At 38.6% G+C, this 24266-nt stretch overlaps 1 protein-coding gene across 1 annotated transcript; it reads left to right on the plus strand.

Moving 5' to 3' along the window:
• The first annotated feature begins 4202 nt into the window (after positions 1-4202).
• LOC113080872 (fucolectin-like) lies at positions 4203-16555 on the plus strand. The gene is made up of 4 exons (XM_026252922.1): positions 4203-4492; positions 4586-4725; positions 13004-13086; positions 16541-16555. The coding sequence occupies exons 1-4, from the start codon at positions 4203-4205 to the stop codon at positions 16553-16555; spliced, it is 528 nt and encodes a 175-aa protein (XP_026108707.1).
• The last annotated feature ends 7711 nt before the right edge of the window (positions 16556-24266 follow it).

Raw genomic sequence — 24266 nt, forward strand, 5'->3', positions numbered from 1 at the left:
CCATTAATTAGTAATGACTTTAAAAACCGTTGTGATACTGCCCTTAAGAAGGAGGAATTACTGTCAGCTCTCCAATATATGAAAAAAGGTAGGAGTCCGGGTCCAGATGGCCTTTCTATTGAATTTTACCAACACTTTTGGAAGGTATTGGAAGATCCCCTTTTCTTATTGTTTAATGAATGTATTAAAAAACAGGATTTGGTCACAACTATGAAACAAGGTTTAATCTGTTTGATTCCGAAACCAGATAAAGATGCCCAAAATATAGACAATTGGAGACCTATCACTCTACTAAATATAGACTATAAATTGTTTGCACTAGTATATGCAAAAAGATTAAAATCTGGATTAAATGAAATCATTAATGAGACTCAAACAGGTTTTATGAAAAATAGGCACATTAGTAACAACATTCGCCTTATAATTGACCTTTTAGACTATTCTGATCAAATTGATTCAGGGGCTCTTATTGTGTTGTTAGATTTTTGTAAAGCCTTTGACACCATCGAACACGGCTTCTTACTCCACTCACTGAAAGTTTTTGGTTTTGGCAATAATTTCATTGATGTCATTAAAATGTTTTATAAAGATATTAATAGCTCTATTATTCTTAATATGGGAACCTCTAAAAGATTTGGGATTCATCGTGGCATACGACAAGGCTGTCCAATCTCTCCCTTTCTGTTTTTATTAGTGGCTGAACTTCTTTCTATTTACATTTTGAATAATCATAACATTCTGGGACTGAAAATATTTGATAGAGAAATCAAGATTTCTCAATTGGCAGATGACACTGCTTTATTTCTGAGAGATAAAAAGCAAGTTAAAACAGCCCTGGAATGTATTTCCAAATTTTCCAGTTCCTCTGGTTTAATGTTAAACCTTAGGAAATGTGAAATACTATTTATACACGATTCTATAGATCTATTCGTTGAAAGCATACCAGTAAAGGACTCCGTTAAATACCTTGGCATTCATATTTCTAAAAATAAACACACGCGTGAACAATTGAATTTTATGCCTAAAATTAATAAAACTAAAAAAATCTTTAACAACTGGTTACAAAGGGATTTGACCTTGTTTGGGAGAGTTTTGCTTTCCAAAGCTGAGGGTCTTTCCAGATTTGTTTACCCAGCTCTCTCTCTTTACGTCAGTGATAAAACTTCCAAAGAAATTAATAAAACCTTTCTCGACTTTATTTGGAAAAATAAACCTTGCAAGTTAAAAAAGGACATTATATCAGGCAAAAGAGTTGATGGTGGCTTAGAGATGCTAGATTTTTTTGATATTAACAATACCTTTAAACTTAATTGGTTAAGAAACTGTCAAAGAAATGAAAATTCATTATGGTTCTTTATCCCCCAGTCCATCTTTAACAAGCTTGGAGGCTTATCTTTTATATTGAGATGTAACTATCTGCCTGGGAAATTACCAGTTATTCTATCCAAATTTCACCAGCAAATGTTATTAGCTTGGAAAATTGGTTTCCATCACAACTTTTCTCCACACAAAATGCTTCTCTGGAACAATTGTCTTATTACCTCTAGGAATAAATCTTTATTTTTACGGAAATGGTTTGAAAAAAATATATATTTTGTCATGGATTTGTTTGATGAATATGGAAATGTTTTGTCTTATGAAGATTTTATGTTTATTTACAATTTCCCCATTCCATTTAAAGAGTTTCAGCAAGTTGTTAAAGCTATTCCCAATGGGTTAAAACATCTGATGAAAAGTCACCTTACTTTTGGAAGTAACGAAAGGAAACTTCCTGAGTTAATAATTGATGGTATCAAAATATTTTCTCATTCCTGTAAGAATAAAAATATCAGATTAATTTTTCAATCCAAACATAAAATTTCTCCTAGAGGGAAATCTTTTTGGAATGCACAAATTGATGATATTCGTTGGAAAGAAACATGGTTAAATCCAAACAAATTTTGTATGCTAAATAAAGTTAAAGAGTTACACTTTAAAATACTTCACAAAATCTACCCATGTAAAGCTTTGTTATCAAAATTCATGGACATTGACAGCAAGTGTATTTTTTGTAATGTACACGAGGAAGACTTGGCTCATTTGTTTTACAATTGTGATGTGTCTTTAAAATTTTGGTCTGACGTTAGTTTTTTTCTTTTTGCCCCAAGAAAGGTGAATTATAAATTATCTCTAAAAGATGTTATATGTTCTTTCACACATAGAAGCAAAATGTTTGAATATGTGGTGAACTTTTATATCCTGCATGGTAAATATTACATCCATAAACAAAAATTTGCAAAATGCATACCTAAATGTAGTCTATTCTTAATCGAGATGGAATCGCTAAAGAAATCGTTAAAGTTAGTTAAAAATAAAAAGAACGAAATTTTGTTAAAATTTATGGAGAAATTTTTGATACTGTAAAGTCCCCATTGTGTTCTCAAAAATGTATATATATATAATGAATGTCTAATTAGGAAAAAGGTAATATGCTGTTTGCTTTTCTTTTTTCTTTTTTTCTTTTTTTACTCATTTATTTTATTTTAGTTATTTTTTATTTTTTTGCTGTTGTTATGATTTGTCATCTTGTCTAAAGGTATGATATTTGTCTTGTGAAATACTGCAGTTGTATGTTGATTTGCTGGAATTAATGTTTGTAAGTTTGTAAGTTTGTAAGTCAAATAAAAAAAAAAAAAAAAAAAAAAAAAAAAAAAAACTGGACACCGCTGTTTTCAGCGGAATCTGAGGAAGACGGCAAAAAAACCCGCATCTCTCTAGCATTAATAGTTTTTGAGATAACTACACATTTGTAAAAGTATGCCATTTTGGGCGGTACCGCCTAATCCGTCCCCAGAGTTAAAATGGACAAAACATGAAAGGAGAATAATTGGTTAGTGTAAACAAATGTTGATCTACATTGCATTTATCCAGATGTTGTTGATAATTTTTGGATTTGTCAGGGTATTTTAACCATCACACTAAACGACAAGTTAAAGCTACAAAAAAATTATCTTTTTATGGAATTATTGAAAAAAAAAATGTTCCTACAAATAAATTTTCGTCCTTGTGGGAAATACTTTTTCAAAAATAATTTCCCTCCACATTGTATAATTTACTGTCCATGTTTACTGTATGCGTACCTTTCATTCAGATGTTCCACATAGTGATTTTATGATACTTTACAACAATCGTTTTTTTCTTATTCAGAATAAATTTCTTGAATGATAAAAGATGCTCAAGAAGAAAACTGCCTCACATTGGACAACACAATTTGATTATGCTAATTCAACTTATTTTAGATGATTCCTTTTAGGAGCTGATCTTATTTTGACTAACACTAATAATGAAACTCATGGAGAGGTGAAACTTTCCAAGCATGAGGATGTTTTCTTTAATTTGTATATTATTCATTTAGATGAAGAAAAGCTGTATGAAAATGAACCTTAAGTACCAGTCATTTATTTTTATTTATTTATTTATTAAGAAAAAAAAATCCTTAAAGTCCTCATCTTCATTTGCATTTTGCCAGATTTGTTTAGTAAATCAGACTTGACCTGAGAGATGCCCTAAGAAAATCAATTCTGGAGGTCCTGTGATGTGTGAAATATATTCAGCAAGAATGGAGACTCGAGCTGCTCAGAGAAACACAGATAAAAGCAGGGATGGATGCTCTTGTCATATCTGACTATCACAGGTATCTGGTTAATGATCTTTAACAAACAAGATGGAGGAACTCTCTTATCTGTTCTTACTTTTGGGTGAGTATAAATAACACGCATCAGTCAGATGATGTACAATTATAGATGCTGTTTAGCTATTCTTTATAAACATTTTTAAAGAATCAAATGCAACATAAACTTGATCCACATCCCAGAAAGCAATGGAAATATTTTGTTTTTGTAACAGGTGTCTTTTCCATTCAGGGGAGTTCAGTAAACTTGAAAGGTAAAAAGTAGTAACTGATGTCCCATTAGTTAACATGCATTAACTAACATTAACCTATACACAACTTATAGTATTTATTGATCTTTGTTAATGTTGGTAATAAGATACAACTGCTCGTAGTTAGTTCATGTAAGCGCAGATCCATTAAAAATATTAACTTTACATTTTAATGTAGTAGTAAATGTAACTGAGTGTTTTGGGCTGGAATTTAATATTTTTCCCCAAATGGAATGTACTGGAACTTCACACAATTGAGCCTTGATCCTCTGTCTCTTTAAATGTTTTTAGAGAATTTGGCATTAAAAGGGACGGCTGTACAGTCATCCACATATTATATCTATGGAGCTGCAAACGCCATCGACGGCATCAGATACGCTCCAGGTTTAGCCTCAAGCTGCTCCATCACACCAAATCAACTCAACCCGTGGTGGAGGCTGGACCTGCTGGATTCTTACTATATTTACAAAGTGACCGTCACCAACAGAGCCGACGGCTATTTGGAGACAACAGCTGGAGTAGAGATCCGCATCGGAAACTCTCTGGAGAACAATGGGAACAACAATCCCAGGTGAAGTAATGAAAACAGTTATGAATGTGTCAGGAGAACTGGATTTGAGCAGGTCAGCTGATTGTGTCAGGGTTTCTCTCTTTCTCTCTGTAGATGTGGTGTCACTTCACTTGTCCCAGCAGGCAGTTCTGTCAGTTTCTCTTGTGGTGGAATGGAAGGTCGTTATGTGAACATGTACATTCCTGGCATCCAGAAGTCTCTCGCGCTGTGTGAAGTGGAGGTTTATGGAACAGGTAATTTATGAAATTTCACGTGGAAAAAAATAGGTCTATTGTCAGAACTGTAGAAATGTACATTTTAAATATGTTTGGAAAAATAATGTAAACATTTAAAATATATTTGTAAATGTAATATATATATACAAATTTTTTTTTTACAAACCAGATTCCAAAAAAGTTGGAACACTGTATGAATTGTGAGCAAAAAAGGAATGGAATAATTTACAAATCTTATAAACTTGTATTTTATTCACAATAAAAAATAGATAACATATTAAATGTTGAAAGTGAGACATTTTGAATTGTCATGCCAAATATTGGCTCATTCTGGTTTTCATGAGAGCTACACATTACAAAAAAGTTGGGACAGGTATCAATAAGAGGCCAGAAAAGTTAAATGTACATGTAAGGCACAGCTAGAGGACCATTTTGCAACTTATTAGGTCAATTTGAAACATGATTGGGTATAAAAAGAGCCTCTCAGAGTGGCAATGTCTCTCAGAAGTCAAGATGGGCAGAGGATCACCAATTCCCCCAATGCTGCGGCGAAAAATAGTGGAGCAATATCAGAAAGGAGTTTCTCAGAGAAAAATTGCAAAGAGTTTGAAGTTATCATCCTCTACAGTGCATAATATAATCCAAAGATTCAGAGAATCTGGAACAATCTCTGTGCGTAAGGGTCAAGGCTGGAAAACCATACTGGATGCCTGTGATCTTCAGGCCCTTAGACAGCACTGCATCACATACAGGAATGCTACTGTAATGGAAATCACAACATGGGCTCAGGAATACTTCCAGAAAACATTGTCGATGAACACAATCCACCGTGCCATTCGCCGTTGCCAGCTAAAACTCTTTAGGTCAAAAAAGAAGTCATATCTAAACATGATCCAGAAGCGCAGGAGTTTTCTCCGGGCAAAGATTCATTTAAAATGGACTGTGGCAAAGTGGAAAACTGTTCTGTGGTCAGACCAATCATAATTTGAAGTTCTTTTTGGAAAACTAGAATGCCATGTCATCCGGACTAAAGAGGTGTAAGACTCCTCCTGTAATGACTCTCCAAACCACTAGGGAGTGCTGTCTGCTACCACGTGTAATTACTCTCCCAACCATTGGTGGGCACCCCCTGCACCTTAATGAGAGAACTCTCCAGGCCACTAGGTGGCACTAACGGCTGTGAACTCTTTAATTAAGACTGCTCATTAAGTTAATGTGTTCCACCAGTACTTTGACCTATTTAAGTTTGGCAGTTTCATTGTGCTGTGTTCAGTCTTGAGCCTACCCAGTACGTATTACCTGTGTTGTAGACCTGTTGTGTTTTATTTTCCAGTTACCTACTGGACTTACCTTCTGTTTTGTGCTGTAAAGCTGTAACTGATATTTTGTTTATATTCTACTACTGAGACCAAGTAAAGACTGCCTGCCTTTGAGTTACCTGAGCCTCTGAGTTTGCTCTTCCTTCTACACATGGGTCTTCTAAGAAACTGTTCTTCCCAGTAGACCAGAGGTAGAGACCTAGCGTTCCCTGACTGGGAGACCCGTGTTCGAGACCCACCTCAAACACCTCATGCCAGTCCTTCATGACAAGAAGGACAAACCAATTTGTTATCAGCGCTCGGTTCAGAAGCTTCCATCTCTATGGTATGGGGTTGCATGAGTGCGTGTGGCATGGGCAGCTTACACATCTGGAAAGGCACCATCAATGCTGAAAGGTATATCCAAGTTCTAGAACAACATATGCTCCCATCCAGACGTCGTCTCTTTCAGGGAAGACCTTGCATTTTCCAACATGGCCAATGCCAGACCACATACTGCATCAATTACAACATCATAGCTGTGTAGAAGAAGGATCCGGGTACTGAAATGGCCAGCCTGCAGAACAGATCTTTCACCCATAGAAAACATTTGTTTCATCATTAAGAGGAAGATGCGATAAAGAAGACCTAATACAGTTGAGCAACTAGAAGCCTGTATTAGACAAGAATGGGACAACATTCCAATTCCTAAACTTGAGTGACTTGTCTCCTCAGTCCCCAGACATTTGCAGACTGTTATAAAAAGAAGAGGGGATGCCACACAGTGCTAAACATGGCCTTGTCCCAACTGTTTTGAGATGTGTTGATGCCATGATATTTAAAATCAACTTATTTTCCCCTTAAAATTATAAATTTTCTCAGTTTAAACATTTGATATGTCATCTATGTTGTATTCTGAATAAAATGTGGACATTTGAAACTTCCACATCATTGCATTATGTTTTTATGGACCATTTGTACAGTGTCCCAACTCTTTAGGAATAAGGTTTGTATATTTAGATATATTATATTTCAATTCAACATTAAATTATTGAACAGTGACACATTTTTGAACAATTACATTTTATGTAGTAAAACTACACATTCTGAACAGTTATAAGCATTAGTTGTCAGGGTTTGGGCAAGGAGGAACTCAAATGCAGACAGGATGTAACAAACAGGGTTTATTAACACAAAAAGGGGAAAAACAAAAACCCACGAGGGGGAAAACACTGGCTAGGGAAAATACAAAATAACTGAACAGGACTGAGTTAACGAGATAAACAAAGACTCAAGGCACGGGAACACTAACTATAAACAAACACTCACAGTAATACAAACACTTCTTCAGGAACAATCACAAATGCGGAACAATCTCGGACAAGGAAACAATCACAAATCACAATGAACCGACGCAAGACAGAGCACACTAGGAGATCTCAATAGGGGGAACAATTAAGACACGACAGGTGACACAGATAGGACAATCACGACAAGACTAGGATAACAAGGGGGGCGGGGCAAGGGAACGAGACAACACAAGCACATGGCCCAAAGACAAGGCCATGCGCTTGTACACAAAACACGGGTCTGCCATGATCCTGCCTCAAGACTAGGAAAAATCAAGGACACGAGGGCAGGATCATGACATTAGTTTGTTAGTATGCCACACTCTAAGAAAAGTCCATTAAAAAAAATCAAGCAAAAAAAAACTGTTATTATGAAATAATTTTCTTTCTTGATTTTTCACAGGCATTTTACCTGTATTTAAAATCATGCTTTCATGCTTTGCATTTCGTGTAGGGTTACAGGAAATGTCTATAAACTTTACGAATAATGTCCTGGCAGAAAGTTAGCCTTCCTTTTTCATTTTTTTTTTACAGATTTTTCCTAACTGAGCAAAAATTATTTATACAAACTAATAAAAAGGCGTATCATAAATGAACAATTATTATTGAACTATTGCAGCTAGCAACTACTGATTCACATGTGATGTGTGTACTGCTAGACACCTCTCTCCAGGCTGAGGTGCTGCTTGGCTGTTCAGTGGGTTTCTTATTTTCTGTGAAATTAAGAGGTAAAATCATTTATAATTTTAACCAGTTTCGAAAGGTTGCTAAAAGTTGCCAAACAAATGTTAAAAATAGCTAAATTTGTTTCTAGGTCCTTCAGTGAGGGGACAGAAGGTTAAGATAGGAGTTTTAGCTGTGTGTGGTTGGTTTGAGGTCCTGTGTGTGGGGGGCTTAGAACTGACCACTTATTCTGGTTTTGTCAGTGGTGATATCATCAGCTGTTATAGAAGTGGTGGAGGGGAACAGAGGAGAGAACTAAATGTTTTGAAGAGATTACATGTGTCTGGAGGACTGTTGATCTTGTTGTGGAAATATGAAGATTTGGCAGTATGGACTTCAGCAGAGAAAGATAAAACCATAGACTGATACATACTCAGGACTGATGGATCTTTTCAATTTCAACATTTTCTCTCTGCTGAACGGAGTTTGGTCCGATGCTCACGAAGAACATGAGATAACCAGGGGTTAGATGGGGCAGCCTGTGCTGGTCTGGAGAAGAGAGGACAAATATCATATAGACAAGAGTTTAAAGTAGAGCATAGAGTGTCTGTTGGTGCATTCACTTCCAGAGATGAGAAATGGGAAGGTGAGGGAATAGCGGAGGATACAACAGAGCAAAGATAGCAGGGTGAAAAGAAGCATAGGTTTCGTCTAAAAGTAACCGGTATAGGGGTAGGTGGCACACAGGTAGCAAAATGTAGTTGAAATGTAATGAAGAAATGGTCAGAGATATGTAGGGGTTCTATCAAAATGTTGTCTGGAATACAATTGTGTGTGTAAACTAAGTCAAGTTGGTTGCCTGATTTGTGGATATAATTTGGGCAGAAGGGTGGTAAATGACCACAATCTGGAGTTTTATAGAAACTATTACAGTAATGACATGAGATTCAAATGAGTTATAATTGAATAGGGGAGAGTGGGTTGAGTATTTCCACTTGTTATAAATGAACAGACCAGTGCCCCCACCCTGGCCAACCTGACGGGGGGTGTGAGAGAAAGAGACGCAGTTTGCTAGAGCAGATGGGGTTGCTGAGTCTTCTGGACAAATCCAGATCTCAGTCAAGCCCAAGATGCTGAGTGTAGATTGTAAAGCAGAAATTAAGTCTTCTTTGTTGACAGCTGACTGACAATTCCAGAGACCCTCAGAGAAAGAAAGATGTGCAGTAAAGGATGTAGAGATAGGATGCAGGTTAGCAAGATTGTGCTGTGTCTGTGTGTGACATTAGAGAGTTGTCGAGAGACAACTGGAAAGTTATGGAGACACATGATAGAGGTGGAAAAAAGAAGACAGGAAAGCAGAGTGTGTAAAGGGAAGATAAAAATAATACTTATTGTGTTGGCGGATTCGTTGCTCTGTGAAGTCACCCAGGTAAAGTTGCAGGTCTTTACACTGGTCGGTCATTACAAGAGGAGGCTGAACACGAGGCCTGAACGCTTCCGTGTCAGCTCACAGACATAAAATAATATCCACACTCTATGAAACTAAAGAGAAAAGCTGTGGCCGCCTTCTAATAAGCACAGCCAATGGTCTATAGCAGGGCAATTGCTCAAATCAAAACTACAGTTCGCACTTTAGTGCAGGAAGGGAGCAATGCAAATAGCACTTCTTCTTAGCCAATAGCAATTAGTATAATTACCAGTAAGTGCAATCAAAAATACAAACTACAGCGAAAATAAAAATTATTAATAGGTAAGGATAGTAGTGTAGGAAAAAATTAGTAATAGGTAATAAGATAGGATAGTAAATTACAAAATATTCCTTCCTAGCAGCAAGTAAAAATTTAAACAATAGATCTACAAACAAATATTCATATGACGGTCATCCCTTATGAAACAAAAATATATTGCAGTATATTGGAAAATATCATGTAATATATTAGGCATATATTTATTTTGTCCAATATATTGCAATATATTGAAAGTGGCAATCATTTGTATATTTTGCAATATATTATATATTATTAAATGTATTTAAATATATAAAATATTAGATAATAAAAAGGGAAAATAATATATTACAATATATCACAATATATTTTTAAGAAATATATTGGTAAATATATTTTCCTTTTGTAAGGGATATGACGTTGCTAAAAAGAACATTATTTTGTGTATTGGGTGTAATGCAATGTGTTTATGCAGTTTAAGGTTTAAAAAACATTTCCATGTACTGTACATTATTGTTTCTTCTCTATCTCCCACCTTTCTGAAATGCATCGATTTTTACAAAGGTCATTGTTAACAAATTATCACAGTGGCAAATTATTTAAATAAAAAGTAAAAGTAAACATACTTACAGACTGTGTGTCAGAAGCACCAGACTGTCCTTGCAAAAGCTGGAATTGCCCCACTTTATAGAAACAGACACTGGCATTGTAGGCTACTCTCACAGGAAACAGGAGTCCTCCATTTAACAAAACAAATATCGTCTCCACAACATGGCGGCGACAGCAGCAACGGAGAGAATAAAAGTTAAGCCATCTCCTTTTGCTTGAACATTGGGGCGGTGTTATGCAAATCTTCCCACACTGTGACGTAGACATGTGGGGTCATGTTTAATCAAGGCGTTTTAGGAGGTAGTGGTTTACTCTCTTTGGATTTGAGACTTTAGTCTTTGCAACTTTACAGACTTTTAGACTTTTTACAGACTTTTACCTTTATGTATTCCCCAATTGTAAGAAATGACTAAATGTAAATGTAACTCACTACTCAGACCTTAACTAATTGGAACGAAGACTGAGCTGGTATTCCTATATTACAGTATTGTTCAAAATAATAGCAGTACAATGTGACTAACCAGAATAATCAAGGTTTTTAGTATACTTTTTATTGCTACGTGGCAAACAAGTTACCAGTAGGTTCAGTAGATTGTCAGACATGATATGCACGCTCTTAAGGCTGTGCAATTGGGCAATTAGTTGAAAGGGGTGTGTTCAAAAAAATAGCAGTGTCTACCTTTGACTGTACAAACTCAAAACTATTTTGTACAAATATTTTTTTTTTTCTGGGATTTAGCAATCCTGTGAATCACTAAACTAATATTTAGTTGTATGACCACAGTTTTTTTAAAACTGCTTGACATCTTGGTGGCATGGAGTCAACCAACTTGTGGCACCTCTCAGCTGTTATTCCACTCCATGATTCTTTAACAACATTCCACAATTCATTCACATTTCTTGGTTTTGCTTCAGAAACAGCATTTTTGATATCACCCCACAAGTTCTCAATTGGATTAAGGTCTGGAGATTGGGCTGGCCACTCCATAACATTAATTTTGTTGGTTTGGAACCAAGACTTTGCCCGTTTACTAGTGTGTTTTGGGTCATTGTCTTGTTGAAACAACCATTTCAAGGGCATGTCCTCTTCAGCATAGGGCAACATGACCTCTTCAAGTATTTTAACATATGCAAACTGATCCATGATCCCTGGTATGCGATAAATAGGCCCAACACCATAGTAGGAGAAACATGCCCATATCATGATGCTTGCACCTCCATGCTTCACTGTCTTCACTGTGTACTGTGGCTTGAATTCAGAGTTTGGGGGTCGTCTCACAAACTGCCTGTGGTCCTTGGACCCAAAAAGAACAATTTTACTCTCATCAGTCCACAAAATGTTCCTCCATTTCTCTTTAGGCCAGTTGATGTGTTCTTTGTCAAATTGTAACCTCTTCTGCACATGCCTTTTTTTTAACAGAGGGACTTTGCGGGGGATTCTTGAAAATAGATTAGCTTCACACAGACGTCTTCTAACTGTCACAGTACTTACAGGTAACTCCAGACTGTCTTTGATCATCCTGGAGGTGATCATTGGCTGAGCCTTTGCCATTCTGGTTATTCTTCTATCCATTTTGATGGTTGTCTTCCGTTTTCTTCCACGTCTCTCTGGTTTTGCTCTCCATTTTAAGGCATTGGAGATCATTTTAGCTGAACAGCCTATCATTTTTTGCACCTCTTTATAGGTTTTCCCCTCTCTAATCAACTTTTTAATCAAAGTACGCTGTTCTTCTGAACAATGTCTTGAACGGCCCATTTTCCTCAGCTTTCAAATGCATGTTCAACAAGTGTTGGCTTCATCCTTAAATAGGGGCCACCTGATTCACACCTGTTTCTTCACAAAATTGATGACCTCAGTGATTGAATGCCACACTGCTATTTTTTGAACACACCCCTTTCAACTAATTCAACTAATTGCCCAATTGCACAGCCTTAAGAGCGTGCATATCATGAATGCTGGGTCTCATTTGTTTTCTGAGAATCTACTGAACCTACTGGTAACTTGTTTGCCACGTAGCAATAAAAAAATATACGAAAAACCTTGATTATTCTGGTAAGTCACATTGTACTGCTATTATTTTGAACAATACTGTATATGTACATATATGTGCATATAATATAGGAAACCGGGCAATTTTCTATATTTTAGATATATTGAAAACCTATAGCAAAACCCTATATTAAAACATGTATGTTTATATAGGTTCTTTCCACGTGGGGTAACTCAGTCAGTGCTCTGACTGAGTTAAAACAAATTTGGTACTCAACCCTAGTTGTAGGGCCCTATAAAAATAGTTTTTTTTTTAGTTCCGAAACGTCATCCAATATTCCAATTTTTTTTTTTTTTTTTTTTTTTAAATTTAAAACAGTTTCCATTTAAATTTTTCAGGATGTAATTTAATTAAACAAATTATTAATTGAAAAAAATATTAAACTTATACAATACTACAACAACAACAACAACAAAAAGACTAACAATTTAGCAAAAATCACATACCTCAAACTAATATCTCAGGGGCAGATGTAAGTAAATTTTTTAGATTTTTGGTCAAAGGGGTTGGCTGACAAAAAGTTAATGAATCCCTGATTTACATGTTCAGATAGTAAGTTAGTAAAACTAAGTAACATATATGATATGTTTCTCCCACAGTCAAGATGCAGGTGACCCGAGTGCAGGTGAAAGCTGCTGAGAATGTGGATGAAGCTGAACTGAAGGCGCTCGTCTTAAACAAGGTGGATTTTATAATACTCATCTGATTAAAATTAATTGTTGAACATACAGCAAACAGAAAACATCAGGTCAGTTTAGACATCAGTCTTAAAATAAGACTAAAGAAAATCAAATCAGATTTCCCCACCAGTGTGAACAAAAACCCACCTCAGTCAGTCTTTATGTAAAGACAAAACACAATGTTTTGTGTTTGGAGTTTTGACAAATTCTGATTTGTAAAGTAAGAGATGCTCATTTTGAGCTGGAATGCCTCAATCTTGTCTGTGTGGGATCTATCCACTGAGTAACTGAAGACTGTTTCTGTGTTTAGTTAAATCAGACTCTGAGCGATCAGGACGTCATACTGACATGGAGGACGCAACCCAACGGGAAAGTCTTCCAGAAGAACAGGACTGTACTGAAACAATCTCCTGTTTGTTCTTCTTTGAAGTGAAATGTTATTTAATGCAATTAATTCTTAGTTAAAGATATCTGAATTATTACATTAGATTATTGCACTAGACTAACAATTTATAGCAATTTCTCAAAAATAGTTAAATATATTCATTTCTCATTGATTTATTTACTTGATAGATATGTATTGATAGATATGTACACCTAAATATGAGCGAAAAAATGCTAGGATGTTTTAGCATTGTAATTTAACTGCTACATTTGCCTTCTTTAAGAATATAGCAATGCCTTTGGGATGATTAAAAAAATGCATCAGATGTTCTCACAAATGCATTTTACAAAAGCATGAAGCAAAAAGCACCAGCCTATTAAACACTTTTCAACACTTAAAGGAATAATGACATGAGAAATAAAATTTGCCTTGTTTGTTTGTACCATTAAAGGGTCATGAACTGGTTTTACTAGTGTCTGAGGTCCACTTTACATTCAAAATCATCCAAATCAATAAGCAATAGTCTATTTTCTACCCTGGTTTTTTTGATTGCCTCAAAAAACGATCTGTTTTTATGGGCATGCTGTATTGAAGACGTGGAAGTAAACGCCCACACCTGTGATTGGATAACAGTTTTGCATAATAAACTACCTTTCTGTGTGTCTGTTTGACAAGCTACGTCCTTCATAGTTGGAGCCTTCTGTGACTTTGGTTAGACACATCCACTTCTTCAGTACATATCAAGCGATCTCTAACAAAGCATGTGCTGGTCCATTCCTGTCAGATCCAATATAGACGGTACAACATTGTTTTTTAATATGGTTGTGTTTCATGTTCGATACTTTTTAGGCACCGAATGAAATGCCTTGATAGTCTTGTCCTTCCATACCAAATTTCGATACCTAAGGGGTTCATCTCATCAACATCAGTGAGCCAGTAAACGTGCAGCATGCTTGATGTGCCTAAATCAATGATTGGTTCTGGTGAGGCGTCATGGAAAACACGTGACCATTCACACTAGCATCATGCTACATAAGACAATTTATACAATTTAAACATTGCTCTTACTCAAAACTCACTTTAAACTACCATCAATTATTTTTAATAACTTTCTATTGAGATCTATATATATCATAATAATGCTGCAGAAATATGCTGTTTCTTGCATTTTGATATCAAAAATATTAAAAAATATATCAAGCTAATCGTTTCAGCAACTTTTCAGACCCCTTTAGCAAAAATAAAAAAAAAACGAGCCTAGCTACAAATCTAGTGTCTTCTTGCATAAACCTTATCTAGTTTGCATCTGATCAGTTCATTGATTGACTGAGAGGAGCAGCAATTTCAGTTAAGATAGATTCTGTTGCTTCTCACCTGCATGATCAGTTTATATGTAGAAAAACCCGAAATCACAGCACAGTTACTGGGGTGACCCCACTTAGTCGACGATTCAATGCTTTGATTCGAGGAGCCTGATTCGACTACCAATCTCACAGTCGAATATTCGCGGGCTTTTATGATTATGTCATTCTGACTATATGTGAAAGCTCAAATGTCTGATTTCACATAGAACTAATGGTTTTTTCCCAATAAGTTAATATGCAGCGTATTATGATAAAGACGTGAATAAGAATGTGAAAAGAAAGAAGCATCAAATTAATATAGTGTGTCACTAAATCCAACCACCCCTATAGATTTATGTTTCACTTTCCATAAAATATGGGGGAGTTGTGGCCTAGTGGTTAGAGAATCGGACTCACAATTGAAGGGTTGTGAGTTCGAGTCTCGGGCCGGCAGGAATTGTGGGTCGGGGGAATGCATGCACAGTGGAAATCTAAATTTCTGGGCCCCCTACAATTTTTACAGATAACATTTAACCCAATAAACATGCCCTGTACACTTTAAAAAACATACTTAGCACATTGCATAGTTAAAATGTCTAAAGATGAGTACAAAGACTACGAAAACAAGAAAAAAATATAGAAATATGTACTTGTTTACATAAAAGGGATAACATTTATTATCTCATTTGCAATTGCAAGCACAACAGAACATAATGTACACATATTGACATATACTAGTTTACATGAACAAGCTTTAGCTGGGTCAAACTGCTCAATCAGGAAACATCAGCTAGAACTAATCCATAATTAAATCAGTCCAGGAATAAAACTAGCTAGGTCAAAAGGGTTCAAAACCAAGACCCACCAGGAGTAATCATCAACGGTCACAGGCCGTGTGCAAAATATTCGCAAAACTATGCACACCTGCCAAAAATACTCTGCAGCTGCTTCTTGTAAATGCTGTTGAGCAGATCAATTGGTGACAGACACCCTGGGAAAGTGGCCCTATATACCCTTATGTAATGAGGGGTCAATGGCTTGCAGGACTTTGACCCACACAGTCAACAGAAAAACAATATCAAAAGTTTCAAATTACTTTCTTGGGGCGCTGGCTTCAGACCGAGCCTCTGGTGTCAGACTGCAGGTTGAGAAAATGGCATCAAGAGCTTCTAGGACACTTGGCAGGTGCTTGGCTATAGGTTGAAAAGCCTTAACCCTTGCACTCTACGAGTGTCTGATAGACGATGTAAAGTGCAACCCGTCTTTGCCTTATAGATGGCCCATTGCTCTGGGCTGGCACTAACAAGTGCATAAAGGCGATTGATAAAGCCAAAAACCTCTGGACTTGATTGAGCTGCATGCACACCAACAAGGTTCAGAGTATGTGACGCACAAGGGGAAAAAGTAGTCAGCTTATTCTTTTTTAATAATTGGGCTTGAACCCCCTTGATTTTTCCAGACATGGAACTCCAAAAACCTTTCAACAACCTCCCATTTCTTGTTTTCTTGATTAAAACCTACATATCGTAAGAGTAATACATTTTGCTCTGTATGTGAAATACCAGGAGTAGCATCGCAAATGACTGAATAATAGACTGATTCCTCCCTTTCCTTGAGAATACTACTTAACACTCGTTTTCCACATAACTCAATAAATTCGTTCTGAATATCTGAGCTTAAATAGTGTGTCAATCTTGTTCCTGTTTTTCTGTCTCTTACTTTTTGTAGATGTTCATTGAGTAGTGGGTCATAATAGGACAGGAGCTCAAGGGGTGCCCAAGAAGTTTCCATGTCCCCCAAGTCTTTTGTTTGACCCCTAAAGGGTAAATTTCAAGAGCTCAAGAACAAGGTTACATCTAGTATCCTCTTCAGAATAGCTCTATTTTTGTCTATTTCTGTTTGTATGAGCTTCTTCAGCTTGCTGTCTATTTCCCAAGGGACAGCTGCCATTACAGACTGTTGTAAGATTTTCCGTTTTAATTAGCATTCCCTGTGTGCTTTGCTGCTTTCGTGGTTAGGGAATTCATCATACATTCGACGCCATGTTATGTCTTTGATTTTATAACCAAGTTGACTGCTTAGTGCGCTCATACAAGGTTTCTTTAGCTCATGACCAAATAATAGACAAGGAATACAAAATAGTGCGTTTGTGCTTTGGCTGTAAATGACCCACTCTCTCTTAATCTTTTCCCAGCAGTCTCCTGACTTTGTGAACTTGAAGATTTCGTGGAATGCTCTACCTTTTGAATCATGTGGCATTTCTTGTTCTTTATCTTTAGAAGAAGCTATTTTTTCCACAATTTTTTCTCTGTCAGAATTGCTAATTTTTGCTGGCCACAAACCAGGATCATTTGACACAACATTCTCTTCATTCATCTTCCTCTGAGTCTGCTCTCATGGCTTCCCCTGTTCATCTTCCTCTCTTCTGTTATCTTCCTTTACACTTAGGGCTCCCTCTGTGCTCTCATATTCCACTATTCTCACCGCTTCCTCAACTTCCACACTGTTTCCTGGGAAAACTCTCTGTCTCCCTCTTGTTTCTGTGGGGTTAGGATAGCAAAATCATTTTTGTCCCACAGTCAACAAGAAGTTACAGCTTAGAATTAATATTTTCTTAACTGCATTGTTGAATAATATTATATGAAACATATAACTATACTACACAAGAAAAAAATTAGACAATCCAAAACTTAATTCTATTTTTACTACCTCGTTTTTGACCATGTTCACCTTACCTGACACTTGACTGGGTCATTAGTAGGAGGACAAGGTGCAGACAATAAAGCTGACTCTACATCTGTATAAGTCAAACACACACATTTTTCGCATAATAACCATATTATTTTTTTTGGCCTATTTAGTTTTCTTAATATAAAATATTCAAATATCTATTTTGTAAACTCCTTATAACCAATGGTTACTACAGACACATGTTTTATTCAATTTTATATAAGTATTTCTGGGGCTGTTTGTTCATATTAAGAACGTCTAGTTTGACAGTATCGATCGTAGCAGCAGGACTGTCAATCCACAGAACACACACGGCAACTGTGTGTGTAATTTTTGAAGCGTGTAGATTACTTTTTGTTTTGTAAAGTTATCAACATGTGGCAAACACCATAGATAAGACGTGTTTAGAGGCTTCAATCTTTGTGAAGTTTCACGCTCAGGCTCACCTTGTTCGGCTGAGACAGGGACGGGGGATGTGGGGGAAGGAGGACGTGGGTGTGCAGCAACCGCTGAATCTGTATCTACGAGACATGATAACCCGGAGACAGCACAGCAGAGATGTATTGTTGGTAGGGCTGGGTATCGATTCAGATGTTCCAGATCGATACGATTTCGATTCACAAGCTCTCAAAACGACTCGGTTTCGATTCTCAATTCAATTTTCAATTTTGATTCTCGATTTGATTTTCTATGCAAATGCAATCGATTCAGTGATCTTTTGTGCACGAGGTGAATTGTGAGGAATTTTGCTTGTGAATGCATTTTAAATCTATGGAGTGTGGCACGTCACCTGTAGGAGAAAAAAAAAATCTGTCCCCTCAGTTTATAAACCGTGCTCACGAACCGTTCCCTTGGTTTAACAAACCGTACCCACGAATTTCCAATCCGTGTGCTCAGATTTTGTAAATCGTATCTTCGGTTTTTGAATTTCAGGCTTTCGCAATCCATTCCCCTCGGATTTGTAAACTCACGGATTTGTGATTCCGCCCCAACCGGCAGATACATTTCTATTTATTAAACATTATTTATCATAGTATCCTATGAGACACAGCACTCACAAAATAGTTTTCTTTTTAGCGTTTATTTTACATTAATCCCCAATGGGATAAGTATTTTATAGCCTAAAATAGATGCTAAAAATAAGAATAGACAGTTCCCTGAATTTTCTAAAGAAAAAAAAAAAGTGCCGGTTATGTTGTAATTCCTTTTCTAACTGAATGTAATGTTATAATAGGCCTAACTATTTAATAATAACATTAACAGCAAAGCGTGCATCTGATTCTGGGGGGAGCTTAGTGTAATAAAATCACCCAAATAAGAATATTACACAAACATTTCCAAAAATGTAAAAGGTTATTTTAAAATAAAGCATTCATGAATTATTTTATGACAAACATTTTTACTGTATTAAGTGCATTCATTTATTTTGCCTATAAAAATAATAAAAATAACTATTATTTTTTATCATTATTATATATTATTATACAGGTTATGCATAAGAAACTTTTATCCAAAATGACTTACAAAAGAGGAACAAATTACTCCAGAGTCAGTCACAATGCCAGGTTTATTTTACAATAATAACCAAGTACTAAGATTATCACAAATTAAACAAGATTTTGATGCACATCTTTCTTATTAAATCATTGTATTCCACTGTTTCCGTTCCTGTTCCCATTCCTGTTCCTTTCCTGTTTGTTTCTTTGTCGGTTGGATTTATGGTTTGACCCCTGCTTGTTTGATTTCTCTTTGGATTACCCATTAAAACCCTACTGCTATTGGATCTCTCGTCTCCTGTGTTTCACTGGGTACCACACAGCGTGTGAACAGAGCTGTCCAGACAAAGAAACAAAGACAACAGAACAAACAGAGCAGAATGAAGTTATTAGAGATTAAGAATGAAGCACGTGTATGTAATTAATGTAATGTTAAACATTCAATATTCACCCCTGTATAGCTTATGTGCGTGACCTGATATGCAAAGTCCACTGAGTAGATTGGTCATGCTGGGGCACAGATGTAACCCTCTACGCACATCTTGGCAATCATAATTGGTGAGTTTTTAGTTTACACGCCCAACTGATATACTACACTGAAAAAAATAATAAACACAACACTTTTGTTTTTGTCCCCATTTTTCATGAGCTGAACTCAAAGATCTATGACTTTTTCTATGTACACAAAAAGCCTATTTCTCTCAAATATTGTTCACAAATCTGTCTAAATCTGTATTAGTGAGCACTTCTCCTTTGCCGAAGTAATCCATCCACCTCACAGGTGTGGTATATCAAGATTCTGATTAGACAGCCTGATTATTGCACAAGTGTGAATTAAATTTACAGAAGAACATTGTTTGCAGTTTCATTAGCAGAAGTCAACTTCATCACTCTTGATGGAATTTGTAGGCCACTCTGCGTACACTTCAAAAATCACCAACAATTATAGCCTTGACAGAGGATGCTAATTGCGTCAATGTGTAGGTCAGCAAAAGTCTGAGCTTCTCCCTGTACAGACAGATACTAACACACATATGCAGAAAACTTATCAGAACTTCAAGGCCGCATGGCCCTAGCTAGAATTTTATCAGTATGGTTCATTATGTTATGTTGGTATTTCAGTTAGCCATTAAACATGAAGCACACACGGCTGAACGGATAATCACTTTACTAGTTCTCTCACTCACTCACACACACGCATGCGTAAAAACAGCAGGCAAAACTTAACCCCTTCGTAACCCCCGAAAACCTAATGGTAGAACACAACATTTCCCCCCCCTTTCAAAGAACAAAACTGTGCTCTCTCAAGCTGTAACCATAGGAAATGACCATAAGCATTAAACACCTAAGCATTAAACTCTGTGATAAAGTCCTTTAGGTATGCGGGACGAGCTCTTGCTCGAATCGGCCGACTCTCAGTTACTGTTGACTGCGGCACTTCTTGGCCCTCCTGATTCCCATCAGGCAGTGGATAAAGAGGTTGAGGCCCCACAGCTGGTGGAGATTGATGCGGGACCACCCTGACAGGGGAACCTTGATGCACTCGGCCTGCCCGTGGTTGTACTGGCAGCGGTGACGGTGGTGCAAAAACCGAGCTGTGTGTTGGCCCTCCACTAAGCTCCTTTGTTTGTGAGCACATGTGTGAGTTTAAAGGGTTTGGCACTTTCCGCAGTCTGCTAGCATTCCAGCGAGAACCGTCGCTCAACAAGAATGTGGCAGGCCCTAACTGACAATCCACCTGGAGGGGTTCAGACCAAAACGATGCCATTTTATTGCTACGGTGTGGTCTCCGGACCCGAACCCAGTCTAGAACTGTTATATTACTAGGTTTGGCCTTGTGTCTTCTGTCAAAGTTGGCCTTCATTCGCTTCTGGTTTGAAGTTACAGCAGCTTTGGCTGCTGCCCAGGTGCCGTCTGAGGCTGTAGCTGACAATTCCTGTGGTCTCAGTCTGTCCAATGGCAAGTCCATCTCTCGGCCAAGCATAAGCAGAGCAGGAGAGGCTTGAGTGGTGGTGTGCTGGCTAGCTCTGTAATGCATAAGCGTTAAGTTGAGTGCTGTTTGGAATGTATACCCCTGGGCCTGGTGTGCACGAATGCCATTCTTAAGGCTTTGATTGAATCTTTCAACCCCACCATTTGCCTGGGGATGGTAGAGTGCGGCACGGAAATGCTTAATTCCTTTACTGCACAGGAAATTGGAGAAGTCTGCAGAGGTAAACTGCGGCCCATTGTCAGTAGTGATGGCACGGGGCATGCCCCAGCGAGCGAACAGTCTCTCCAGTATCTGAGTGATGGTCTGTGTGGTAACTGTCCCGGCTGGTATTACCTCAGGCCATTTAGAATGGAGATCATACACGACCACCAGAAAGCGCTGATGGTGGGGAACGCCATGGCCATGAATTTCCCCACAGATGTCAAGTTGAAGGTGCTCCCATGAGTGAGATGGCCATGGAACAGGCTGCAAAGGGGTTGAGACCGGTTGTCCAGTCTTTCCACTGAGTAGACATGGTTCACAATCTCTGACCAGTCCTTCAATGTCACGATCAATGCCTGGCCACCAAACCAGGTCCCGGCATCTTTGCTTAAACTTTACAATACCCAAGTGCCCCTCATGCGCCATTGATAAGACACGTGCGCGTAGGCAGCGTGGCACCACTGTACACAGGCCTCTAGAGACACACACATCGCCCCAACATGACAGTTCATTTTGTACTTTAGCAAAAGGTTTTAGCTCCTCGGGCACCCGTGCTGGCCATCCTGAGCATATGTATGTGCGCAGTGTTGTAGTGTTGGACTCCCTCTGCAACTGCTCCAAGGAGACCGATTCTTGCAGAGGTGTGTGTAGCATCTGAATGAGGTCTGACTCCATGTCATAATTTCCTGGCGAGGCTGCTGGTGTGGGTGCCTCAATTGATCGAGATAGCAGATCAGCAACAACGTTGTCCCTCCCTGGCGTGAACTTGAGTTGATAGTCATACTGCCTTAGACGCTCACCCCATCTGTGCAGACGCAGGGGTTTATGACCTGAGCCAAAGGCCGACAAGAGTGTGGTCAGAGCCTGATGGTCCGTGCGGAGAGTGAAATGCCGACCATAGAGAAAGAAATGCCATCGTTCAGTTGCCCAGACACAAGCAATGGCCTCACGTTCACCTACAGAGTAGCGCTGTTCAGTGGGTGTCAAAGCTCTGGAGGCAAATGCTATAGGTCTTTCCACTCCATACTGCATCTGCGACAGCACTGCTCCCAGTGCCTGTGTAGAGGCATCGCAGGTGACGATAGGCTGACTATCAGGATTGAAGTGAGCTAAGACAGGAGGAGTGGTAAGCTGGGACTTTAGTGTTCTGACGGCCTCGGAGCATGCACTAGTCCAGTTCCATGGCTCTTCTTTCTTTAGTAACTGGCGAAGGGGTGCCGTGGTTTGGGAGTACTGAGGCAAGAAACGAAGGTAATAGGCCGTCATGCCCAGAAATGAGGCCACCTGTGAGGAAGAGGTGGGCTCTGGGATTCTGTGTATCGCCTCAATATTTGACTGAAGAGGGGTGATGCCCCTAGACGTGAGGCAGTACCCAACAAAGTCTATGGCTGAGGCTGCAAAAGTGCATTTCTCTCCATTTAATGTAAGGTTATGTGCCATGAGAGCACTGGCCACCCTGCTGAGACGGTCGTTATGGGTCTGGACATCTGGTGCATGGACTACTATATCATCCAGGAATACTCCAACTCCGGGAATTCCAGCCAAAATGGTGGTCATTACCTTTTGAAAGCAGCTGGGGGCGGAGCTTAGGCCAAACGGCATACGAGTATATCGAAATACCCCAGCGTGTGTGACGAATGCTGTGAGATCTCTGCTAGAAGGGTGAAGTGGCACCTGCAGATAACCTTGGCGCAGGTCCAGTTTTGAGAAGACTGTTGAACCATAGAAGTAAGCAGTGAGCTCCTCAGCTGTGGGTAAGGGGTACTTATCTGGGATAACCGCCTTATTTACAGAGCGCAGGTCGACACATACTCGTATTCCTCCTGATTTTTTTTTTTGCAATTACCAGGTTAGAAATCCAGGGAGATGCATTGACCGGCTCAATAATTCCCATGTCCAGTATCATTTGAAGCTCCGCAGTAACTTCTTCCCGCAGGGCTAGGGGAATTCTGCGCAGGGGCTGTATGACCGGCGGCACAACAGGGTCAACCAAAGGCCTATGGGTGAATGTTGTAAGGCAGCCCAGTCCGTCGAACAGTGATGGCCATCTCTGTTGCCAGGTGGAGGTGACATGGTGGATATCAGAGCCCTTTTCATCTCGAAGTGTGAATCCCAAGCTTGTAAATAGATCAAGTCCAAGAAGGTTGGCTCCCCGCTCAGTAATGTAGAAGGGAAATGATGGCAGATGTTTAGAGCCATAACGTACTGAGACCCGTAGAACGCCGAGCATCACAATCTTAGAGCTGTCATAACCACAGAGGGAAGTGCAGGGTTGTTGTAATGGCAGATGTGAGAAAAACTTGTGATACATACTGGCATTAAGCAACGATGCCGCTGCTCCCGTATCCATCAGGAGTGGAAGGCTTACCTCCTCCAGCAGCACAGTACACGTCCTAAAAGCTGCCTGGCCAGATGATACATGCCTTATCTCAGTGTAGTCATTACGGACAGGTGAGAGTCTCCTCCGTGCTGCTTGTATAGCAGGAGCTGACCGGCAAACTTTGGCAAAGTGATTTTTTTTAAGACACTTCCTGCATGTCTGTCCACGTGCAGGGCAATTTTGGGCTTTTGAATTGTGCAAACTGGAGCCACAGTTGCCACAGAAGCTCAAACTGCGTTGGTTTCTCTGTAATTGTGCAAGCTGCACTGGAAAACCTTCGTTGCTATCTGCAGTCTTTTCTGTGGGTAAATGGCAGTGGCCTGAATGGCAGGAAGATCGCAACTGTTGCGTGGAAACGTCCACAGGGAGGTGCGCGTCAGCAAGTAGTGTTGAGCATTCCAGAGCAGCCTCCACTTGCTGTGCAATTACAACTGCTTGGTTTAGTGTCAATTCGTCAGGTTCTAATAACAGTTTTTCTCGAGTCTTGTCACATAGTATGCCTTCAATAAACTGATCACGAACAATCTGATCTTGAAGTGTCCCATAATTGCATGAGCGCGCCATGTCACGCAGATTAGTCACGTAATCTTGCACGGACTCACCCGGTCGCTGAAGACGCTTGCGTAGTTTATATCGGCGGAGTATGACTCGCTG

This window comes from Carassius auratus, unplaced genomic scaffold (genome assembly GCF_003368295.1).
Source record: "Carassius auratus strain Wakin unplaced genomic scaffold, ASM336829v1 scaf_tig00032301, whole genome shotgun sequence".
In the NCBI taxonomy this organism is placed as follows: domain Eukaryota; kingdom Metazoa; phylum Chordata; class Actinopteri; order Cypriniformes; family Cyprinidae; genus Carassius; species Carassius auratus.

Excerpts from the sequence above, each read along its gene's own strand:
- LOC113080872 (XM_026252922.1), top strand. The coding sequence starts at position 4,203 with ATGTTTTTAGAGAATTTGGCATTAAAAGGGACGGCTGTACAGTCATCC. Across the intron at positions 4,493-4,585 it reads AATGGGAACAACAATCCCAG|ATGTGGTGTCACTTCACTTG; the intron begins GTGAAGTAATGA and ends TTCTCTCTGTAG. Across the intron at positions 4,726-13,003 it reads AGTGGAGGTTTATGGAACAG|TCAAGATGCAGGTGACCCGA; the intron begins GTAATTTATGAA and ends TTTCTCCCACAG.